The sequence below is a fragment of the Apus apus genome, chromosome 5 (genome assembly GCF_020740795.1).
Source record: "Apus apus isolate bApuApu2 chromosome 5, bApuApu2.pri.cur, whole genome shotgun sequence".
Lineage (NCBI taxonomy): Eukaryota > Metazoa > Chordata > Aves > Apodiformes > Apodidae > Apus > Apus apus.
The window spans coordinates 20,616,000-20,636,449 of record NC_067286.1 but is presented as its reverse complement, the minus strand read 5'-3'; the positions used below and the strand labels follow the sequence as shown (position 1 = coordinate 20,636,449).

General features: G+C 43.7%; 1 protein-coding gene across 1 annotated transcript; it reads left to right on the top strand.

Annotated features, from left to right (window-relative positions):
• The first annotated feature begins 12,899 nt into the window (after window positions 1-12,899).
• Window positions 12,900-20,147, top strand: COMMD9 (COMM domain containing 9). Its single transcript, XM_051621515.1, has 6 exons — window positions 12,900-13,020; window positions 13,125-13,250; window positions 13,806-13,945; window positions 14,697-14,731; window positions 18,876-18,979; window positions 19,789-20,147. The coding sequence occupies exons 1-6, from the start codon at window positions 12,970-12,972 to the stop codon at window positions 19,927-19,929; spliced, it is 597 nt and encodes a 198-aa protein (XP_051477475.1). The 5' UTR covers window positions 12,900-12,969; the 3' UTR covers window positions 19,930-20,147.
• Window positions 20,148-20,450: the final 303 nt, after the last annotated feature.

The window sequence follows — 20,450 nt, the reverse complement described above, 5'->3', positions numbered from 1 at the left end:
CAGTTGGAGACCAGTCACATGGGGTGTTCCCCAGGGCTCAGTGCTAGGCCCACTCCTGTTTAATGTGTTTATTAATGATTTGGATGAGTGCGCCCTCAGTAAGTTTGCAGATGACACTAAACTGGTTGGGAGTGTCAATCTGCTTGAGGGTAAGAGGCTCTGCAAAGGCATCTAGATAGGCTTGATCAATGGCCCAAAGCCAATGCGTGAGTTTAAATAAGACCAAATGTCAGGTACTGCACTTGGGCCCCAGAAACCCCCAGCAGCACTACAGGCATGGGGAGGAGTGGCTGGTGAGCTGCACAGCAGAGATGGACCTCAGGGTGTTGACTGACAGCTGGCTGAACATGAGCCAGTAGTGTGCCCAATGGGCCAAGAGGGCCAATGGCATCCTGGCCTGAATAAGGAATAGTGTGGTCAGCAGGGCCAAGGAAGTGATCTTTACCCCTATACTTGGCCTTGGTGAGGCTGCACCTCGAGCACTGTGTGCAGTTTTGGGCATTGCAGAATAGGAAGGACATCGAGGTGCTGGAGAGGGTACAGAGAAGGGCAACTAGGCTGATTAGGGGTCTGGAGAACAGGTCTTACAAGGAGAGGCTGAGGGAGCTGGGGCTGTTCAGCCTGGAGAAGACGAGGCTGACGGGAGATCTTATTGCTCTTTACAGGTACCTGAAAGGAGGTTGTAGTGAGGTGGGTGTTGGTCTCTTCTCCCTAGTGACTAGTGATAAGACAAGAGGAAATGGGGTCAGTTTATGCCAGGGGAGGTTCATATTGGATATTAGGAAAAAATATTCACTAAAAGAGTGGTGAGGCATTGGAACAGGCTCCCCAAGGAGGTGGTAGAAGCACTGTCCCTGACGCGTTAAAAAAACGGATAGATGTGGTGCGTCGGGAGATGGTTTAGTGTTCATGGGGATGTAGGACTGATAGTTGGACTTGATCATCTTGAAGGTCTTTTCCAACCTTAATGATTCTATGATTATAAATTAACATATTTTCCTCACTGTTACCAGCATGTTTAGAGCAATTGCATGGCACTTCCAGTGGCACTGTGTAAGCACTTATTCACCAATTATCATAGTATATGGAGGAGCAAAAATTTCACTCAGTCTACTTCATATATGGGGAAGATGAAAGAAAAAATTAGGGTCCTGATTTTCAGCAGCTCCTCTCAATTCCTCTTAAAAACAGGCAAGGTTACATCTGCATGGTAAGGTTAAGTAGACAAAGAATTTGCAGAGCTGATGCTCTACACAACAGTAAATGCACACTATGCATATTACTTTTTTTTTTTTTTTTAGTTCCAAGCACATTCATTTGGGTCCCCTGGACTGAATGCCTATTGGGGTCTGAATATGTTAGGTGCACTTCTGAAGAACATTTTCCAGTTTAATTTAACTTGGCACTGTAGTCCCTGTGCTCCAAAATCAGCCCCTGATGATGCAAAATATAACACAGGCAATAGAGATCATTGGGATAATTGCATCAGAAATACATTTCTGATCTGAACTTAAAAACTAGTGAACACATGTCATAAGTATTGCTGGCAGGGCTGCTGTACTGGTTATACTCTGTCCCATATTTACTTTACTTCACTACACTTTACAACCCCAATGCAGAGAAAAGACGTAACAGACTAACACATGGTTCTGCTGTTTCCAGATTGGTATTTGAGGTCTTACTGTTAGGCACATCTCTCAAGGTATAAAGTAACTATACTTGTCTAAACTCTAACAGTTTATATCTGAAGATATGAGAAATCATTCTGCATCATTTCCAGATATGCTGATTCAGTCTTGTTGGTGACACTAAGCTATTCTACTACCAAAAACCTGTGTTTGTTTTGATTTAACATCATTCTTACTGGTGGAAGCATTTTTCCTTGAAAGTAGTGTTTCAGCTCTCTGATATTTATATCATTGCATAAAGCAGTTCCATAATGTTACAACACTATATTGGCAAGATATCAAAACAGGAGGATTCACCAGGCAGCAGTGACATGAATAGTAACAGGCAAAAGCTGAGAATCATTTAAGGTATGGTTTACACCAATGTATTTACATTGCCTTTTTTAATGACAGGTTTGTATGGTAAGCGGATACTCTAAACAATAAAGTCAGCCACCAATGTCCAGCCTTTTTGTTTCATGTGTAATTTCTCCTCCTGAGCTGACACAAATCCTCAGCAAAAATATAGTTGCCAGAGGAATACTTTACCAATAAAAAAATGTCTGCAGTTTTCTTCCCTGAGCTGCTGTTCCCAAAATAGTGACTCTTCTGCCAATGCAGTCTGTCACAGTGAGGATGCACAGCATAGATAAAAGCAATCAAGTACTCAGTGACAGGGCAACATCAGTAGCTATAAGCCAACAAATTACTTCCTAGAGTCGATGTTAGACTCGTGGTCTACTCTTGGTTTACTCTTCAACTAAGGTAATTTTATGGCCATCTCAGAAGAAGTTGTTTTTCACAGAGGAATACTGGGGAGCCAGCTTTAAACAACAGCTATCAAAACAAACAAATTCTGGGTTCAGCCATGTTTTTTAAGGCTGTGACACTCCTCAGAAGCCCTTTGATTCAGTCTCTGGTACCACAAGGCAACATGCATCAGCTGATGTTGATCTGTGGCATTGTACAATAGTGTCATTGTGGGGATAAGGAATGAAGTTGGATTATTAGCCAGATGTACTAGTCAGAAGGAAACAAAACAACAAGCACCCCAATGCTTAGATGCTCTTCTCAGCATGGCAAAAGATTCAGATAACACATCAAACTACATATCTTGGGTGCCAGGATTAAATACAGCATGTCCTAATAGACTGGGTTTTTGCAAGCTCCATTCTGCAGTTTACTAAGACAAAAAGATCATAAATCACCATAGCCTTCAAAATGTTCTGAATTAAAAAAAAATATATATAAAAAATCTATTACCTTAAAAATAACTAAAAGGGTACTTAGTATATAAACACAAGGACCTGACGCTTCAGAAGTAAGCAACCAATGCAGAGTACAGTTCCTGTCTCTCTTGGCTGCTTCTTTCCTCCTTGCCTGTGGCACCCACTCCTGTTGTTACCCAGCTCTCTTCCTGAACCAGACCTGCCAAACCCCATGTGCTGAGTGAGCATGAGAGTCACACCACTGACAGCTTACTCCTGCCACACCACAGCTTGGTTTGCACCTCACACACTTATTGTGTCACAGCCACTGCTCTGCATTCCTTGCAGAAGTAGAGCTGCTGGGCACAGCACCTCACAGCATGGCACCGGGACAGTGCTGCCTGCAGCACCATGAAGGACATATGGAAAATGCGTTTGTTTATTTTCCACTCCAAACAGCACCACTCTTATGTTTACTGTTGGCCTGAAATGGCCTGTTGCCATTTCAGAATTAGGGTCCCCACAGCTCTGAAAATACATTTAGGCTTTTACCTTGGTGTACCCCATTGTTCACAGTCTGTTCCATTTCTTAATCGCGAGGGTACTTGTGCTGACTCCTGTAGGAGAATAGTGACATAAGCATCAAAAGCTCTCAGAGACTGAAGTAAAACGAAATATTTAAGTTTTGGCCAAATCTGGCCAGATTTGGCTTCTTAGTGAAAGTATAGTTGTCGTCCCCAGCCTCATGGGCTCAGGAACAAGAAACCTTGGCTATCATATCAAATGCAACAACAAAATGGACACATAGTGGAAGCAGGGATACACATCCTGAAGAGATTATAGGGATATGGCTCAGGAGTACAGTGCCTTGGCCAGGGACATAAAAAATAACAAAAAGCATTTCTTAAGGTACATAGAACAACAAAGAAAGGTGAAAAAAAAAAAAACCCTTATGAGCAGAACAGGAGACCTTGCTACAATCAATTTGGAGAAGACTGAGATACTCAATTACTTTTTTGCCTTGGTCATCACTGGCAAGTGCTCTAAACACACTGCCCACCACACAGAATCAAAAGGCAAAGACTGGGAGAATTAAGTACTGCCCACTGTAGAAGATCTAATTAGAGATCATCTAAGGAACCTGAAGGTGCACACGTCCATGGAACCTGATGAGATGCATCCAAGGGACTGGAAGGAAACAGCAGATTAAGTTGCTAAGCCACTATCCCTAATATTTGAAAAGTTATAGCAGATTGGTGAAGTTCTCACTGACTAAAAAAGGGGAAACATAGCACCCATTTTTTTAAATAAGGAAAAAAAAAGAAGACCCAGGGAACTACAAGCCAGTCAGTCTCACCTCTATGCCCAGCTAGATCATGGAGCAGATCCTCCTGGAAACTATGCTAAGGCACATGGAAAATAAAGACATGATTTGACACAGCCAGCGTGGCTTCATTAAGGGCAAATCATGCCTGATAAATTTGGTGGTGTCCTACAACAGGGTTACATCATGGTGGATATGGGAAAAGCAACTGACGTCATCTACATGGACTTATGCAAAGCATTTGATACTGTCCTGTGTGACATTCTTGGCTCTAACTTGGGGAGACATGGACTTCACAGAATCACAGAATCATCATGGTAGGAAAGGACCTCTAAGATCACCAAGTCCAACCGTCAACACACAAAAAAAACCCCACAACCTTGGTCACTAGAGCTTGTCCTGAAGTATCAAATCTACATGACTTTTTAATACCTCCAGTGATGGTGACTCAACCACATTCCTGGGCAGACTGTTCCAGTGCCTGACCACTCTTTCGGGATAGAAATTCTTCTTAACATCCAATCTAAACCTCCCCTGCCGCAGCTTCAGGAAAGGACCACTTGGTGGATAAGGAATTGGCTGGGTGGTCGCACTCAACGAGTTGTAGTCAAGAGCTTGATGTCCAAATGAAGATCAGTAATGAGTGATGCCCCTCAAGGGTCCTTATTGGGATAAGAATTATTTAACATCTTTGTCAGTGCCATAGGCAGTGGAATTGAGTGCACCCTCAGAATGTCTGCGGGTGATACCAAGCTCCTGTGAGACCCCAGCTGGAATACTGTGTCCAGTTCTGGAGTGCACAACACAGGAAGGGCCTGGAACTGTTGGAGTGAGTCCAAAGGAGGGCCACAAAGATGATCAGAAGGAGGGAGCACATCTTCTATGAAGACAGGCTGAGAGGGTTAGGGTTGTTCAGCCTGGAGAAGACTCTGGGAAGACCTTATTGCAGCCATTCAATATTTAAAGGTGACCTACAGGAAAGGTAGGGAGGGGTTCTGTATCAGGGAGTGAAGTGACAGGACAAGAGGGGATGGCTTTAAACTGGAAGAGGGAAGATTTAGGTTAAGCATTAGGAAGAAATTCTTCACTATGAGGGTAGTAAGACACAGGAACAGGTTGCCCAGGGAAGTTGTGGATGCCTCATCCCTGGAGGAGTTCAAAGGCAGGTTGGATGGGGCTTTGAGCAACTTGGTTGCGTGTGAGGTGTCCCTGCCCATGCAGGGGAGTTGGAACTAGATGACTTTTAAGGTCCCTTCCAACTCAAACCATTCTAAGATTCTTGATTTTTCTGCCTGCTGCTAGGGTCCTACAGGGCCCATGGCAAGTCAACAGAAGTATTTCTGCCTTGGCCACCCTAGCTGTGGTCCCACACCCCTGTACTGCACTGAAAAGGCCAGTTCATGCTCCTTAACCATGTTGTACTCACCCAGGCAGAGCTCAATGACCAGCTGGCACTCAGGCACACTCATCCTGTTATTTATATTCATGTATATGTACGAACACTGCTAGCAGGTCATTCTGTTTGGTGCTTCTGGCTGCAAAAGTACTTGTCATAAATCCCAGCCTGTTTCTGATTGTAATAGTCCCAATGCTGGCAAAATGAATGTTTCAGGGCATTCAGACTGCTTTGACATGAAGCTTGTAATGTTTCCATTCAGACCACTCCTTTGGGAATAGGAATTGTGAGATACAATGAATGCACACACAATTGTTACAGGTATTTCCTCTAGAGAAAGCTGATATTAATTTCTGTTTAACATGCTGCATTTACTGTGTAATAGATGACGTGCATTGGAGATGAAGCCTCTTTCCATGTGTCACATAATCCACTCAAAGAGCTCTACTTAAAAGAAAAGTAATTGGGTTGTGCTATTTCTTATGTTATTCTTATCCCAGAGAGCTGGGTGAATTCAATTTGTTTGTGCCATAACTGTTCACATAAACATAATCTGAACTTGTAACATAATTATTTTCTGCTGTTCTGAGGTGAATAGACATGTAAGCATAAAATTAAGCAGCTCTCCACCACAAATAGTGCACTCTTAGGTTATGATAAGTAAGTAAGAAGATTGCATTATTCTCCCGTTAGAAAAAGTGAACAGTGCAACAGCAGATAAATAATTTTAATAGTCCCTGGTGATGTTACAGGGAAGGATATTCTTAAAGCATTTTTATTGACATTTACCCTTATGAAGCCTTTGTAATTTAATCATGTAGTTGAGATGAGGTAGAGCTTTAGCAGAAGAAAAAGTGATGTATATTATATTCCAGTTTCTTAGTTTTCACAATCCTGCTCTTTTTTTTAGGCATTACTAGAGGCTTTTCTGAGTGTATGGGCTATGCCTCATCTTTTCTGAGTTTCAATTCACCCAAAACAATCAGAGAAAAAACCTGCTTTTTCATTGCTTTCTGTTGCAATTATTTGTGCAATCAAGGCATTGTTGAAATAAATTGAAGCTTTATAATTTTATTACTATTTCTTAACACTTAAATCTGGACTTCTTTGAACTAGCTAGCTGTATTAACAGAGAATGAAAAGATAATCCTAGCTAGTAAGGCAGAAATAAGTCCTTCATAATTGTTATTTAAAGCAAATAAAAGGCAACTGCAACAAAAGGGACCTGAGTGACTCCAGCATTTCCTTGATAATTTAAACAATGGTGGCTCTTCTCTCACCTCTTCTCATACAAAAATGATCTGATGGGGGTGCTTGTATAGTTCTGGGTCACAGTCACAACTTTACAGTTGTTCTTAGCTCCTATCTCTGCAGGCAGCAAGACACTAGGTGAATATAGACATGCATACATTCATTTTCTTGAAAAACATAAGTGCCTGAGGCCAGCTTGATCTGCCACTGCCAAGGATGCACCTAACAGTACCTTTCACATATTTGTTTTTATCACAAATGCAAACTGAGCACAAGCATGACTAGCCTAAGCGGTTGAACACTGGCTTCTTGGTCCATTTTGTGTGATGCCCTGCAAATCTACAAATCACATTACAGAAGCCAGCAGCCCTGCATACTTAGCACTTTTACTCTACATCTTGCTTTGGAGAACATCACACTGGTTTATTCATAAGCCTTTGCTAATCTGCAGGTAGCATTTCCATTGCAAGAGGGTGAGCACTGCGGTGCACGTGTGGCTTCCTGTTGGGAAGCCCCTGGCACCCAGTGGTTAAAGCCCGGCAGTGCAGAGGGCAGGGATCAAGTGGAGTTTAGGCTGTGGAAAAACGGAAGTGAAGCAGGAAACTAGCAGACTAAAAATGGTTAAGCAGAGATTGCAAGTTGTATCACAGCGACCTTGGATTTTTCCTGCAGCTGACTACAATGGACTTTGCAATGTATATAGAATATTAAACCAGTTAAATATTTCAACAGCGGGTTTGTTGATACTGCCATCACTGCACTCTCAGAGTTGGTCCTTGATGTTTCACTCAGTTCTGAGGCCTAAATTGGCCAGAAGTCACCAAGGTGGCCTTGGGCCCCATCCATGTGCATAAACTGCTCTCTTGCCAGTAATGGTTCTCAGTAATAAATCCTGTTAACTACTTGCTACTGAAGGTAAGTTCCTCTGTTGGAAGAAAGAAACCATGCTACTGTAAACGTGCGTGCTTGAGGCTTGCTGCTCTACATACCGTTTCTGTGAACTGTTAATGTGCAGTGCCTTCTTCATGACAGTGTTAGGCTGCTCACTTTACAGCTTTAATTCCGACAAGTGTCTACAGACTCGCATAGCACGGTATCTGTTAGCATAGAGCCTTACAGATCACATCTGTCAGCAATCAATTTATCTGAATTGCAGTAAAAAGAAATATGTATCAAAGTGTTAAGTTTGTTAAGTGTTGTTTCCATGGCTGCAACTGTGTCTAAATCAATGCACATTCAAAGGTTGCTGTCAAGTAGTTTCATTTGTGTAGCTTTTTAATTTTTTTAACTGCTTGGTGCTTTATTTCAGAAAGACAAACATACTTAATACTTGCCTAATGCTTTCTGTCTGTAAATCTCATACTTCTTCATAGAAGTAGGTGTAAGAAGTCTTTCCCACCTTTTAACTAGGAGAAATCTAAGGGCTTTGAAAGGCAAGCTATGACAAATAGGAATAGTGTCCAGAGAAATTCTACCTCCGATTCTTTCTCCCTCTACAGGACACAGCTGTCTCTGCAGCAGGATTGTCAGAAAAGAAGATGTGCCTGATACTCTTAACACTCCGGTGCCATGTCTCCTGTCTAACTGGCTGAAGACAAAGATATTTTCAAGCTAATGCATCAGTCTGCACCTGTCCTGGTTTGAGACAGGATGAAGCCAATTTTCCTTTTACTGATTTTTTTTTTCTTCACTGAACTTTCTTTTTAAGTAGCAGAAAGTTTTCCAGCTAGTGGACCGATAATGCTGGAATATTTACAGATATTGCCGAGACACCAAGGACACTTTGCTCTGCTTGTTGAATCTGCTGCTTTGGATACTAACAGAGCAAAAGAGTTGTATCTGCAGTCCTCCTGTAGGGGAGAGCAGACAAGACAGACAGCAAAATCGGCCAGAGATATTCCATCCCATAAATAATTTAGGGATCACAGAAGTCAAGCCCCTTCCTTCCTGCTTCTTCTTCCCTTCTCTTCTGTTCACGGCTAGTGTCTTGGGAGGACTCCATCTATCCATCACCATTGATCCCCAGGCTTGTGCATTCCTGACTTTCATAACTCTCCCCTCAGCTCCTGTCTGCTCTGCTGCTATCTCTAGCAAAGAGGTCCTGGACATTTTAGAACTGCTCCCAGCTCAGTAGATGCCGGTGAGTGGCTGGGGGTGGGGGGAGGCAATAGGGTTTTGAACATTCCTGAACATACTTCTATATAATTGTACATATTTTCTTTTATCATTAGTGTTTAATTAAAGCAGTCTAGTTTAGTTTTCAATCTGGAAAGTCTCTCTCCTTTCCCTACCTGTGTGGAGAGGAGAGGAGAGGAGAGGAGAGCTTATTTTACAGTGAGTTAATGAAATTCTCCCATTCAACTTTTCATTACTTGATTTTTGCCTCTCTCCCAACATATCAGTTCTGGAGGCTTTTTTACATGGATGAGAACAGCAAGCAGTAGGTAAGTATACCTACCCAAACACTCACATCCCCATGTCCAGGAGATCTTGAATTTAGAACGTTGTCTACAGTATTCAAGAGTCTCATAGTCTGGAGACTGCTCACTCACCCAGCCCCCTGCAGTAAAATTCCCCACGTGATTTTTTATATAGACATATCTGCACTACTTCAGGAAGGACAATTCACAGATAACTTAGGCTCAACCAAGAGAGAGAGTCAAATCAGTCAGTACTATAGTTGTATCACCCAGGCCAGGGTACAGGAAAATTTGCCTAACTCAGAAGCAGAGTTTAATTTTCAAACTTTATGACTGGACTAACAGCAGTTCAGCTCTTGATACTCAAGCCAATTCCTGCACATAATTTGTGCAGATGCATCTGCAGGCTCACAGCTTGCAGCCAAGTCCCACTGGGTAATACAGGTATGAAGCCACAGCAAAAAAGGTTTGTGAGAAGACCAAAGGAGGTCATCCAATCAATTTAATGCCTCTCATATTTTTTTGTATGTACACAGAGAGAATTGCCTCTTGAACACCAGATAATTGAACTGTGGTTTCTCAAGACTTCCTTATAAGCATACTGATTACACAGCCAGCCTTCCCTACATGATGCAGTGACCCTCTTCCGCAGCTGGATATGGCATTTCAGAACTTTCACTGCTTAGAAAAGTTCTGCTTACCTCTTACTGTAGGTAATGCTAGTTTTTTGGGTTTGGTAACAAGACAAGCAGGCAGATTATAAGAGGTCAATGATGCAATTAAAATATTGCGATATCCCGTGAACAATCCCCATGTTTCCTTTCAGCTTACTTGCTCAGATAGTAATACAGGGTTGTTTCATCATACTGCCTTCATTCTGTTTATTCTTCCACAATCTCTAAATTTACTGCTGATGTTACTAAATGTTCATGCTTATTCATGCATGTCTTCATGTTATACAGTTAATTACACTACCTTCCTGTCACCATGTGACAATAAAGAATCACATAATCATAGAATGGTTTGGGTTAGAAGGCATCTAAGGATTTAGATTAAGTATTAGGAAGAAATTCTTCACTGCAAAGATGGAGAGACCCTGGAACTGGTTGCCCAGGGAAGTTGTGGATACCCCCTCCCTGGAGGTGTTCAAGGCCAGGTTGGATGGGGCTTTGAGCCACCTGGTCAAGTGGAAGTAGTCCCTGGCCATGGCAGAGGTATTTGAACTTGATGACCTTTAAGGTCTCTTCCAACCCAAACCATTCTATGATTCTGCGATTCTATACGGTCTTTTTCAGCAGCAATCACAGCCAATTTTGGTGAAACTACTATGTGAGAAACTGCAGAAACATGAAGACAGGTTGAGCGCTGTGGTGGAAAGTAGAGAAGGATGGGCAAAAAGAGGGACGGAAAGTAAAAGGTATTGCTTTCAAAGTGAGAGGTGAGGACAATGACATTTTTTGCACTGTTCTGCATAGATATGAGTGAAGGGGATATCACAGTAATTTTGATATGAAGGGACTACAGTCACGCTGAGGTATCTTGCTCTGTCTGTAAGTAAAGCCATTAGTCTTATGTGGGGGGAGAAGATGGGCCATTCTCCACACTGTTTGAAAGAAGACACACAGGAAGCATATGCAATATTTAAACACTGAAAATGAGGACCATGAAAAAGAAAGGTTTCAGTTGAAAACAATGCCCAAATAAATGCATAGAGCTTGGGGGTGGGGAATTTATAGTATAGTACAGTAAGCTGGAAAAGGAAGAGATATGACTGAAGCACAGAGTAGAACTATGCACTTGTAGTTAAAATGTTTTTGTGTGTGAGAAATTAGAATCATAGAATAATAGAATGTTTGGGTTGGAAGGGTCCTTTAAAGGTCATCTAGTCTACCCCCCTTACAGTGAGCAGGGACATCTTCAGCTAGATCAGGTTGCTTAGAGCCCTATCCAAACTGACCTTGAATGTTTCCAGGGATGGGGCATCTACCACCTCTCTGGGCAACCTGTTCATGTCTCGCCACCCTCACGCTAAAGAATTTCTTCCTTATAGCTAGTCTAAATCTGCACTCTTTTAGTTTAAAACCGTTACCCCTAATATGTCCTATCATAACAGACCTTGCAGAAATGTTTGTCCCCATCTTTTCTGCAGGGCCCCCTTAATGGCTTCAATAAGGCATGAAGTACCTCAGCCTTTTCCTCATGCTTGGTGGCATCCTCTCTGTCCAGCTCTCCATCCTGTCTAGAACACACTGGATGGCAGCACAGCCCTCTGTAGTGTCAGTGACCCCTCATAGCTTGATGTCATCAGCAAACTTGCTGAGGATACTCTCTGTCCCCTCATCTAGGTCACTGATGAATATTTTAAACAAGACTGGAATCAGCACTGATCCCTAGGGGACACTGCTGGCTACAGACCTCCAATGTGATCCTGCACCATTGATCATGACCCTCTGGGCTCTGTCACTCAACCAGCTCTCAATCCACGTTACTGTCCACTCATCAAACTTACACTTCTTAATGAGGCTTTTATGGGAGACAGTGTCAAAAGCCTTGCTGAAGTCTAGGTAGATGACATCTGCTGCTCTCCCCTCATCCAGCCAACCAGTTATGACACCTTAGAAGGCTAACAGATTTGTCAAGCATGATTTACCCTTGGTAAATCCATGCTGAGCCCTCCCAAAAACTTACTGTGCTTCAACATGCTTAGACACGACGTCCAGAACAATTAGCTCCATCACCTTCCCAAGGACAGACGTGAAACTCACCAGCCTGCAGTTTCCCGGGTCATCCTTCTTGCCCTTTCTGAAGACTGGAATGATATTGGCCTTTCTCCAGTTCTCGGGCACCTCTCCTGGTCTCAAATAATTTGTCTTCAGTTCCTACTCATTGAAAACAGAGCATTTAAAGCTAAATTTAGCATACTACATAGATATTTACACTGACAGTAAAAAAAAAATTAGTAGATTGGAGTGGGCAAGGCCTGATATTTAGGGCTTGCCCTTTCCCCTACTAATTTACTACCAGGAAAATATTATGCCACAAAGCATGAGGGCAGCAAAACTACAGAAACTAAAGAGGGCCAGGGGAGATGGAGATCACTGGGTCAAGAAACACCACCTCCCCAGTTAAGACCAGTCCTTAGTGAACATAACATGAAGAATATAAAAGACAATGCGCCTTTAAACAGAAGTGAGGAATACAATTAACCAATGAGACTGGCAGTGATAAATCACTAAGCAGTAAGTGTAAATAAAGGCAGATCTTGATGCTTGCTAAACGGGATAAATAATACCAAAGATTTTTGTATGGGGTGTAGTAGCTTCGTGGATTTACCAACTAGCGCCCTTTTCTGTGCAGAACTGGAATAAAGAAATACCTCTGCTCTGTGCGCGGATTAGAGTACCGCACACCGGGTAAACGGATCCCGCTTGGGGCAACAACTCCTGGATCCCGCTGCGCTGGTGCCCTCCGGCCGCAGGCCCCGCCAGCGCGGCGAGCACACCCCCATGCGGCGGGGACCGCTGAGCCGTGACAGCGGGGCGGAAATCGCGAACCGCAGCAACGCGAACTCCCCTCCGGCTGCAGGACTGCAGCGCCCGACGGGACCGCACCGCCCCCGGCCCCGCCCGCCTCAGATGACGCTCCAAGATGGTGACGGCGCGTCGGAGGGACCTCGGCGCCCGGCTCAGCAGACAACGCAAAGATGGCGGCGATGCAGGACGGCGAGTTCGCCGCCCTGCAGAGCCTGCTGAAGGTGAGCGGGCCACCGAGCTGCTGGGGGAGCGGCCGCCCGGCCTGTCGGCGGGCGCTGCCTCTCCTGAGCCGCGGCTGAGCACCTCTCGCTTTGCTCTCCGCCAGGCGCAGTCGAGGGACGCCGTGCGGCAGCTGTGCCAGGACTGTTTTTCCAGCCCGCCCACTGGTCTCGGCCAGCTGGCGCAGCGCGTCTGTCCCGGCCTTGCCGCCGACCTCGAGGAAGCGGAGCAGGTAAGGCCGAGCGGGGTAGCGCTGGGCCCCGGCGGGAGGAAGAGTCGCTGTCGAGGCAGCGAGCATGGTGCCCTCGGGAGTACTCCCTCCCGCTGAGCAGAAACGGGGAGCGTAGGCAGGAGCAGGAGGCCGAGACCTGGCCGCCTGCGCCTCACTGTGCGGGAGGGAGGGGACAGGGGAGCCGCCAGGAACGGCCCGCAGCATTGCTGGTGCCAGCACCGGGATTAGCCCACGCCCTCGAGATGTGCGGCGCCATGGGGTACCGAAGGACCGCGACCACTGCTCTAACGAAACGTGCTCTGTTAAAAGTGATCCTTCCCTCGAGGCGAAACCCTTGGACGTCTTACGAGAAAGCAAAAGGGAAGTGCATGGGGCGTGCGTGCTTCAGGCCTTACCGGTTAAGGCTATCAGGCAGTACTTGGACGTTCAAGGCCCTGCTAGTGTCGTTCTCACTGCAGAAACTGTGTCTCTGAAGAGGCTACTGAAAACCTGTGCCAGACTGTATGTAATGCTTTTCAACCCAGTGGAGCTCTTTCCCCTCTTTCTTTCCTACAGCTGGTATCTGCTTTGCACAGGCTCACCAGGCACGTTGTGTACCACGGCTTGAGAAGGGCAGAAGATATCCTCTCTCTCTTTCCAGAAAACTTCCACCAAAATCTTAAAAACCTTTTGACTAAGATAATCTTGGACAATATGTGAGTGCTACCCAGCTGCCATTTGCTTTTAGCTGGAAAGTCTATGTATCTGGTTTGATATGTGGATAGTTGGCAGTGTGCAGAGTTTTGTTTCTGTGAATTTTGTGCATGCCTTGAGCATAATCACCCAGGTTAGCATGACTGAATGTATTAATGAAATATGTCTTCTGAGTAGAATGGCAAACAAAACACAGCCATAGGCACAGCATATTTCCCCAAGACTTTTGGAATGGGACTGGGCTTCATTCACATAATGCAAAGCCCCTGTTATCCTAACAACTCACATGTGGTGGAAAAATGCTACAGATGATGATACAACTTAGAGGGCTAGATTTCAGCACTACAGAATCTGATTGGGTAGCATCTGGATGCCTGTCCACTTATCACCTTGACAGGTGTAGAGACACTGTAGAGCACAATAGGTGCATGAGGTGATGGCAAAGGCTAGCAGTTCTGCGTTCCTGTACTGCTTCCTAGCCCATTGCTTTCAGAAAACCAGGGAGAAACGTAGATGCCGTATGTGAGCTGCACTGTAGAAGAACCAGTAATTGGTCATCAGCTTGTCTAGTACTACCCACTAGTGACAGCCTCTCCTTGTCACTCAGGCAGTCTCTCTTCCCTGCTCATTGCTGCGGGAGCCCTGATGACCCTTCTGTTAGATATAAGCCATTTTGAATGCTTTCCCTACCTTTTCTTTTTTCCAAAGCACCACTGATACAGTTTTTCTCTTCTCTATCTTTTTTTTTCACAGCTCTGGTTGGAGGAATGAAGCACAAGCAAGTCAGAGTAAGTAGTAGTTCACATCTTGATGCAGTCAACATCTCTTGAGGTCATTTGAGTTTAGAGTTTAGAATAGTGCATCACAGCCTGTTTTCATGATGTAGCACAGGGATAACCCCATTTCCCTTAGTTGAAGCTGTAGGATTGTGGCATCACAGAGTTTAGCAGAGGCCAGTAAGTGTGTATTCACATCTATGCTGCTGTGCTATGTTGTTTCCAGTACTCAAGCAATTACATTTAGTGCTTAGCCTGTTGCTACCTTGCAGAGTGCAATGTATAGCAAGTATTTGCAAAACTTTTGAAAGTGAAGCACTCTGACCTTCCCATTCAGGTCATTAAGCGATGTCCATATTCAATAACTGCTCTGTAAAGGATATGTATATATTGGGTAATAACTTATCTTTTCACATCTAGTTAATTCTGTGCATTGTTTCTCTTCTGTGGATGAGGATGTATGTTGCATGTATTCAGAACTCTGCTTTTTCCTCGCCTTTCCAAACAGTAATGTAATAAAGGAATGCATATTCTAACAGCAGCATCATGGGCAATGATTTATATTCCAGTTGGATGGTCCATGCAGCTATAATACTTTGTTTTCTCCCCAAGAGGTTTTCTTTACAACTGTAGCACTTAGAGGCTTACAAATGAGAGCTGATACATAACTGTACTTTGAGGTCTGCATGGATCTGTTTTACCGTGTTCTTTGTCTGCAGAGGAGATAATGTCCAACAGCTAAACAGTATGGCAAGACCTGGAAATACACTGTCCCTCCAAGTTTTAATGTAGTGTAAATGGGGAGAGGGAAGAAACTATTGCATAATGCTGATACAGTAAATACAGCAGTTGCTTACACTAAACAATTTTCTAGTGTTACCAAGACACATAATGCTTTTTCCTGTATCCTTAAGACTCTCATGCATTAGAGGAAATGAGAAAGGATGACACGCCACCCAGGTCTTCTCAACTCAGAAGCAAGACTTGGTGTGTGGCTTTTGGAGCACCACCAAGGAGCTCTACTCTTACACTACTGTGTTAGTATTCATTAATGAATATTTAACCCTGTTGGAATGAAATTGTCTTCTAGGAAATTATGGATTATTTTAGTATTCATTAAATATCTGACACATTGTGACAAAGGCAGTGATATACAGAACAGACATTCCAACTGATTAATTGATGTTAACATAAAAATGTGGATTGCTTTCTGCCCTCCCAATCCACTATCAGTCAGACTTTGCAAATCAACATATAAGGCTGCACAGATGGATTTTATGTTGTTGCAAATGCCGCCAAGTGCTGGCTCTGACAAACTGTGAACTAGAAATTGTTTCAACAGCAAGAGCAAGGCAGCCAGTTCTGCACTGCCCCCTGGAGCTCTGCTCAGGGGAGTAGGAACCTTTTCCCACATAGTAGAGTTTCTGTAAGCACTGTTAAGAAGCAACTTAAGAATCTGGAGTCATTCTTGGGAAAGAAACTAGGCATCTTACGACAGGCAGAATCCAGACAGGCTGCAATTGCCTATTGGAACAGGTCTTTCCTTAGTACTCAACAGAGGTCTAGACTTTGCTTCTTCATCCCCCTCTTGTACCCTTAAATAGAAGTCAAATAATGGCTGACAATGGCTTTCATTAGGCTTCTCAAAGACACTCAAACCTATCCAGCACCACAGCTGAGATTTTAAATTGAGTTTTGATCATCTCCCTGCAAATCTTTACATGGGGTTGATCCTGTGTTTCCTTCACTTTTTTGAAAATCCCGAGCTGACATAAACAGCAACAATGTTTCTTTAGGCACCCTGTAGCCATTTATTTTGTCATAGTTACATCAGCTAAACTCCGTAGGAGCAGAAGTCCTTTTCAAACCAAAAGAGTTTGTTTCCATGTCCATAGTGTAGACTTTGTTCTAGTGAGAATTTACTGTTTTTCTGAGGAAACAGCATGGTGCACTTTCAAACATAGGAAGTATAGCTCAGCTCTTACCAGAAAATGGAGTTTAAAAGGTGCAAAAATGTGTTCTGAGTCTTATAAATTGACAGTTCCAAAGTGGGAGTGACTTTAAATATGCCCTGTTAAACTGCACCTTACAACTTGTTTTCTGTACGTATGTTTTAAACGAGGAATTTACCTTACAGACATTTTCCAAATTTCTGAATTCTGGTGGTAAATTGTGCTTTACCACTGGGCAGTCACAAGCCTCTTGTTGTTTTTTTTTCTCCTGAGTTGGAAGGGACCTGTAAGATCATCGAGTTCCAACTCCCCTGCATGGGCAGGGACACTTTCTACTAGAACAGGCTGCTCAAAGCCCCATCCAACCTGCCTTTCAACACCTCCAGGAATGGAGCCCCCCACAACATCTCTGGGCAGCCTGTTCCAGTGTCTCACCTCTCACCACCCTTACACTGAAGAATTTACCACTTGCTATTGCTATCTGGTTGGATAAGTAATTATGCTTTCCTCTGGCTTGCAGTTTCTGGGAGAAAACACTTATAAATCTGAGATTAAAATGTCCATACTGTTTCTTTTTTTCTGGGTCAAAATGTATTTTTTAATGAAAGTAGGAAACTTTGTTTTGTTGGAAAAAGGAGGAAAGTTATCTTCATGCCACCCATCTAAATACCTGCATCATTCTCATTTGAATATGTTCTTCAGAAATTTCTTGTATTACTTGCAGCTGAAAGACACTGTTAAAAAACATTATACTCCCAGGAGCTGACAAAGAGCACTTGCAGCCAGCCTGCCTATTTACTTATACATATGCTGTACTGCAGGATTCTTTCATTCACAGGTTAGGGAGCTTGAAATAGCATTTTTTTATACTGCTGGATTTTAAGAGCATTCCTATATGCTTTCTTATCAGTTGCAGAACAGAGCAATAAGCTTTTAAGTGCTATAGCACTTAAAAACATGAGTGTTGCAGGCAGCAATGCAGGGGATGAAAAGGTGGAGAAACACAGAATCCTAGGGGTTGGAAGGGATCTCAAAAGATCATCGAATCCAACCCCCCGGACAGAGTAGGATCACCTGGAGTACATCACACAGGAACTTGTCCAGGCGGGTTTTGAATGTCTGCAGCAAAGGAGACTCCACAACCTCTCTGGACAGCCTGTGCTTCCAGTGCTCTGTCACTCTCATAGTAAAGAAGTTTTTTCTGATATTTACATGGAACCTCCTATGCTCCAATTTGCACCCATTGCCCCTTGTCCTATCACTGGACATCACTGAAAAAAACCTGGCTCCATCATCCTGACACTTGCCCTTTACATATTTGTAAACACTGATGAGGTTGCCCCTCAGTGTCCTCCAAGCTAAAGAGACCCAGCTCCCTCAGGCTTTCCTCATAAGGGAGTTTTTCCACTCCCTTAATTATCTTTGTGGCTCTGCACTGGACTCTTTCAAGCAGTTCCCTGTCCTTCTTGAACTAAGGAGCCCAGAACTGGACACAATATTCCAGATGCGGCCTCACCAGGGCAGAATAGAGGGGGAGGAGAAACCTCTCTTGACCTACTAACCACACCCTTTCTAATGCACCCCAGGATGCCATTGGCCTTCTTGGCCACACGGGCACATTGCTGGCTCATGGTCATCCTCCTGTCTACCAGGACCCCCAGGTCCCTTTCTCCTACACTGCTCTCCAGCAGGTCAGCCTCCAACCTGTACTGGTACATGGGGTTGTTCTTCCCCAGATGCAAGACTCTACACTTGCCCTTGTTAAATTTCATCAAGTTTCTCCCTGCCCAACTCTCCAGCCTGTCCAGGTCTCACTGAATGGCAGCACAGCCTTCTGGTGTGTCAGCCACTCCTCCCAGTTTAGTGTCATCAGCAAACTTGCTGAGGGTACACTCATCCAGGTTGATGAAAATGTTGAATAGCACCAGCTTCTTTTTGAATTTACCTATGCTTGTCTTGTACTGTACCATGCTTTCATGTGATGATGGGAGAACCCTGTGGTGTCCTTCCAGTATCATGAGGAGGCCTTCAGAGACTAGCTTATTGCAGAGCAAAACTGATGTGAAACCACGTAGTAGCACTCAAGTTATACATGTCCTAGGGCTAGAAGTGGAGAAGTATGAACATGGTGGTAGTTGCATGTTCTAGGGTCTGGTGTCATCATCTGCTGCCAGGCCTAACAGACCCATTTTTCAATCCCTCAGTCTCCTTGCCTCAGCTGGTCGACATGGACTGGAGGGTGGACATCAAGACATCTTCAGACAGCATCAGCAAAATGGCAATCCCAACTTGCCTGCTTCAGTTACAGGTAATGTCAGTAGCTGTAAAGGCTACAGGATCAAAATAATCAAGTCCAATGCCTGACTTACCAGTGGTAGTGCAAAACACTTCAGACAGGTATCTGGTACTTGCCTATTCCCGGGTGGGCAATTAACAGACTTTCTCAGAGATGATCTTTGAAATACCACAAAGCCTGGGAATGACATCTCTGATGAAAGCCCTCATTTTGTTGCAAGGAAGAATTTTCTTTGTCTGAGGATGCAAGAAGGCAGTATATTTGTTCTGGTTATTGTTCTCTACAGAAAGAAAGATGAAGTCATTGTCCATTAATTCTAAGGCACTCATCAGCATGTTGGGAAATAATTTTTGATTACTAATAGCTTCCTTCACTAGCCACATCTATTATTTGGAGAGTAAAGCTAAGCTTAAACTGCCTATATTCTACAGAGCTCTGGATCGCCCCAACTGTTAAAAATGGGATGGATGGTTTCAGAGGGGAAGAAGAAAAGTCTTAACATCTGTATGTGGAATTAAGTTAATTATCCTGTGCAGTAATTACTATGATGCTTTTGATGTGGATGTGGCTTCCTGCCACAAGTCTCTTCAGAATGTCCACATACTTAAGGCAGTATATGCTCACCTGCACTCTGTCAGTGGGAGCTTACTTCACTGGTGAGGCACACAGCTTAGAAAATGTGCCATGGTCCTTCAGGATGGGGCAAGGTACCAAATTTAAAGCATTTTTCTTTTTTTATTAAAAACATAGTTTTGTAGTGGCACTGGAAAAACTCAGGATTTAAAGTTTAATACAGCTAATGTATGGATTCCCATTTTCAGATTCAGGAAGATGATGCCATATGTGGAAACGGTCCTGTTGTTTCTGCACTGACTGTGGAACTGAGCAAAGAAACCCTAGACACTATGTTAGAAGGTCTAGGAAGGATCCGGGACCAACTTTCTGCTGTTGCAAACAAATGAATACTGAAGGGCATGAATTCCAGCAGCAAGGAAAGGAAGTACTCTTCTACCTACAGTTGCAGTCTAGTGAAACATGTATTTCTGTTTTCACAGAGCAAAATTAAAGAGATTTATTTAGTTAATAGCATAGCTTTTGAAAAGCTAACACTTAAATGTTCCTTTGGTCTGATGCTAAAAAGTGGTTTCCTAATATGTTGTTGAATAAATGTTGGTCTCTATTTCAGGGCCCTCTATTGAATTTGGCTTAATCTCAAGGGTCATAACTGGAAATGGTAAATAGCTGCAATCAATGAAGCAAGTGCTATCTCTCTACCCTGAAAAGATCTGAAAGGCTTAAGCTGGTTAATGGGTTGCCTTCCACCATTAGTTGATGAGAAGAGTCCTCTGGCATGTGCATGTACTGAGGTGCATGCTGGATGTGGCACACTCTCCCTCTCAATGAAGCAGTCATGCTGCCATGCTGTAGGGCCTAATGAAATTAAGAACTGATAGTTGTGAAGAAAAGAAAGAGTTTAAAAAAA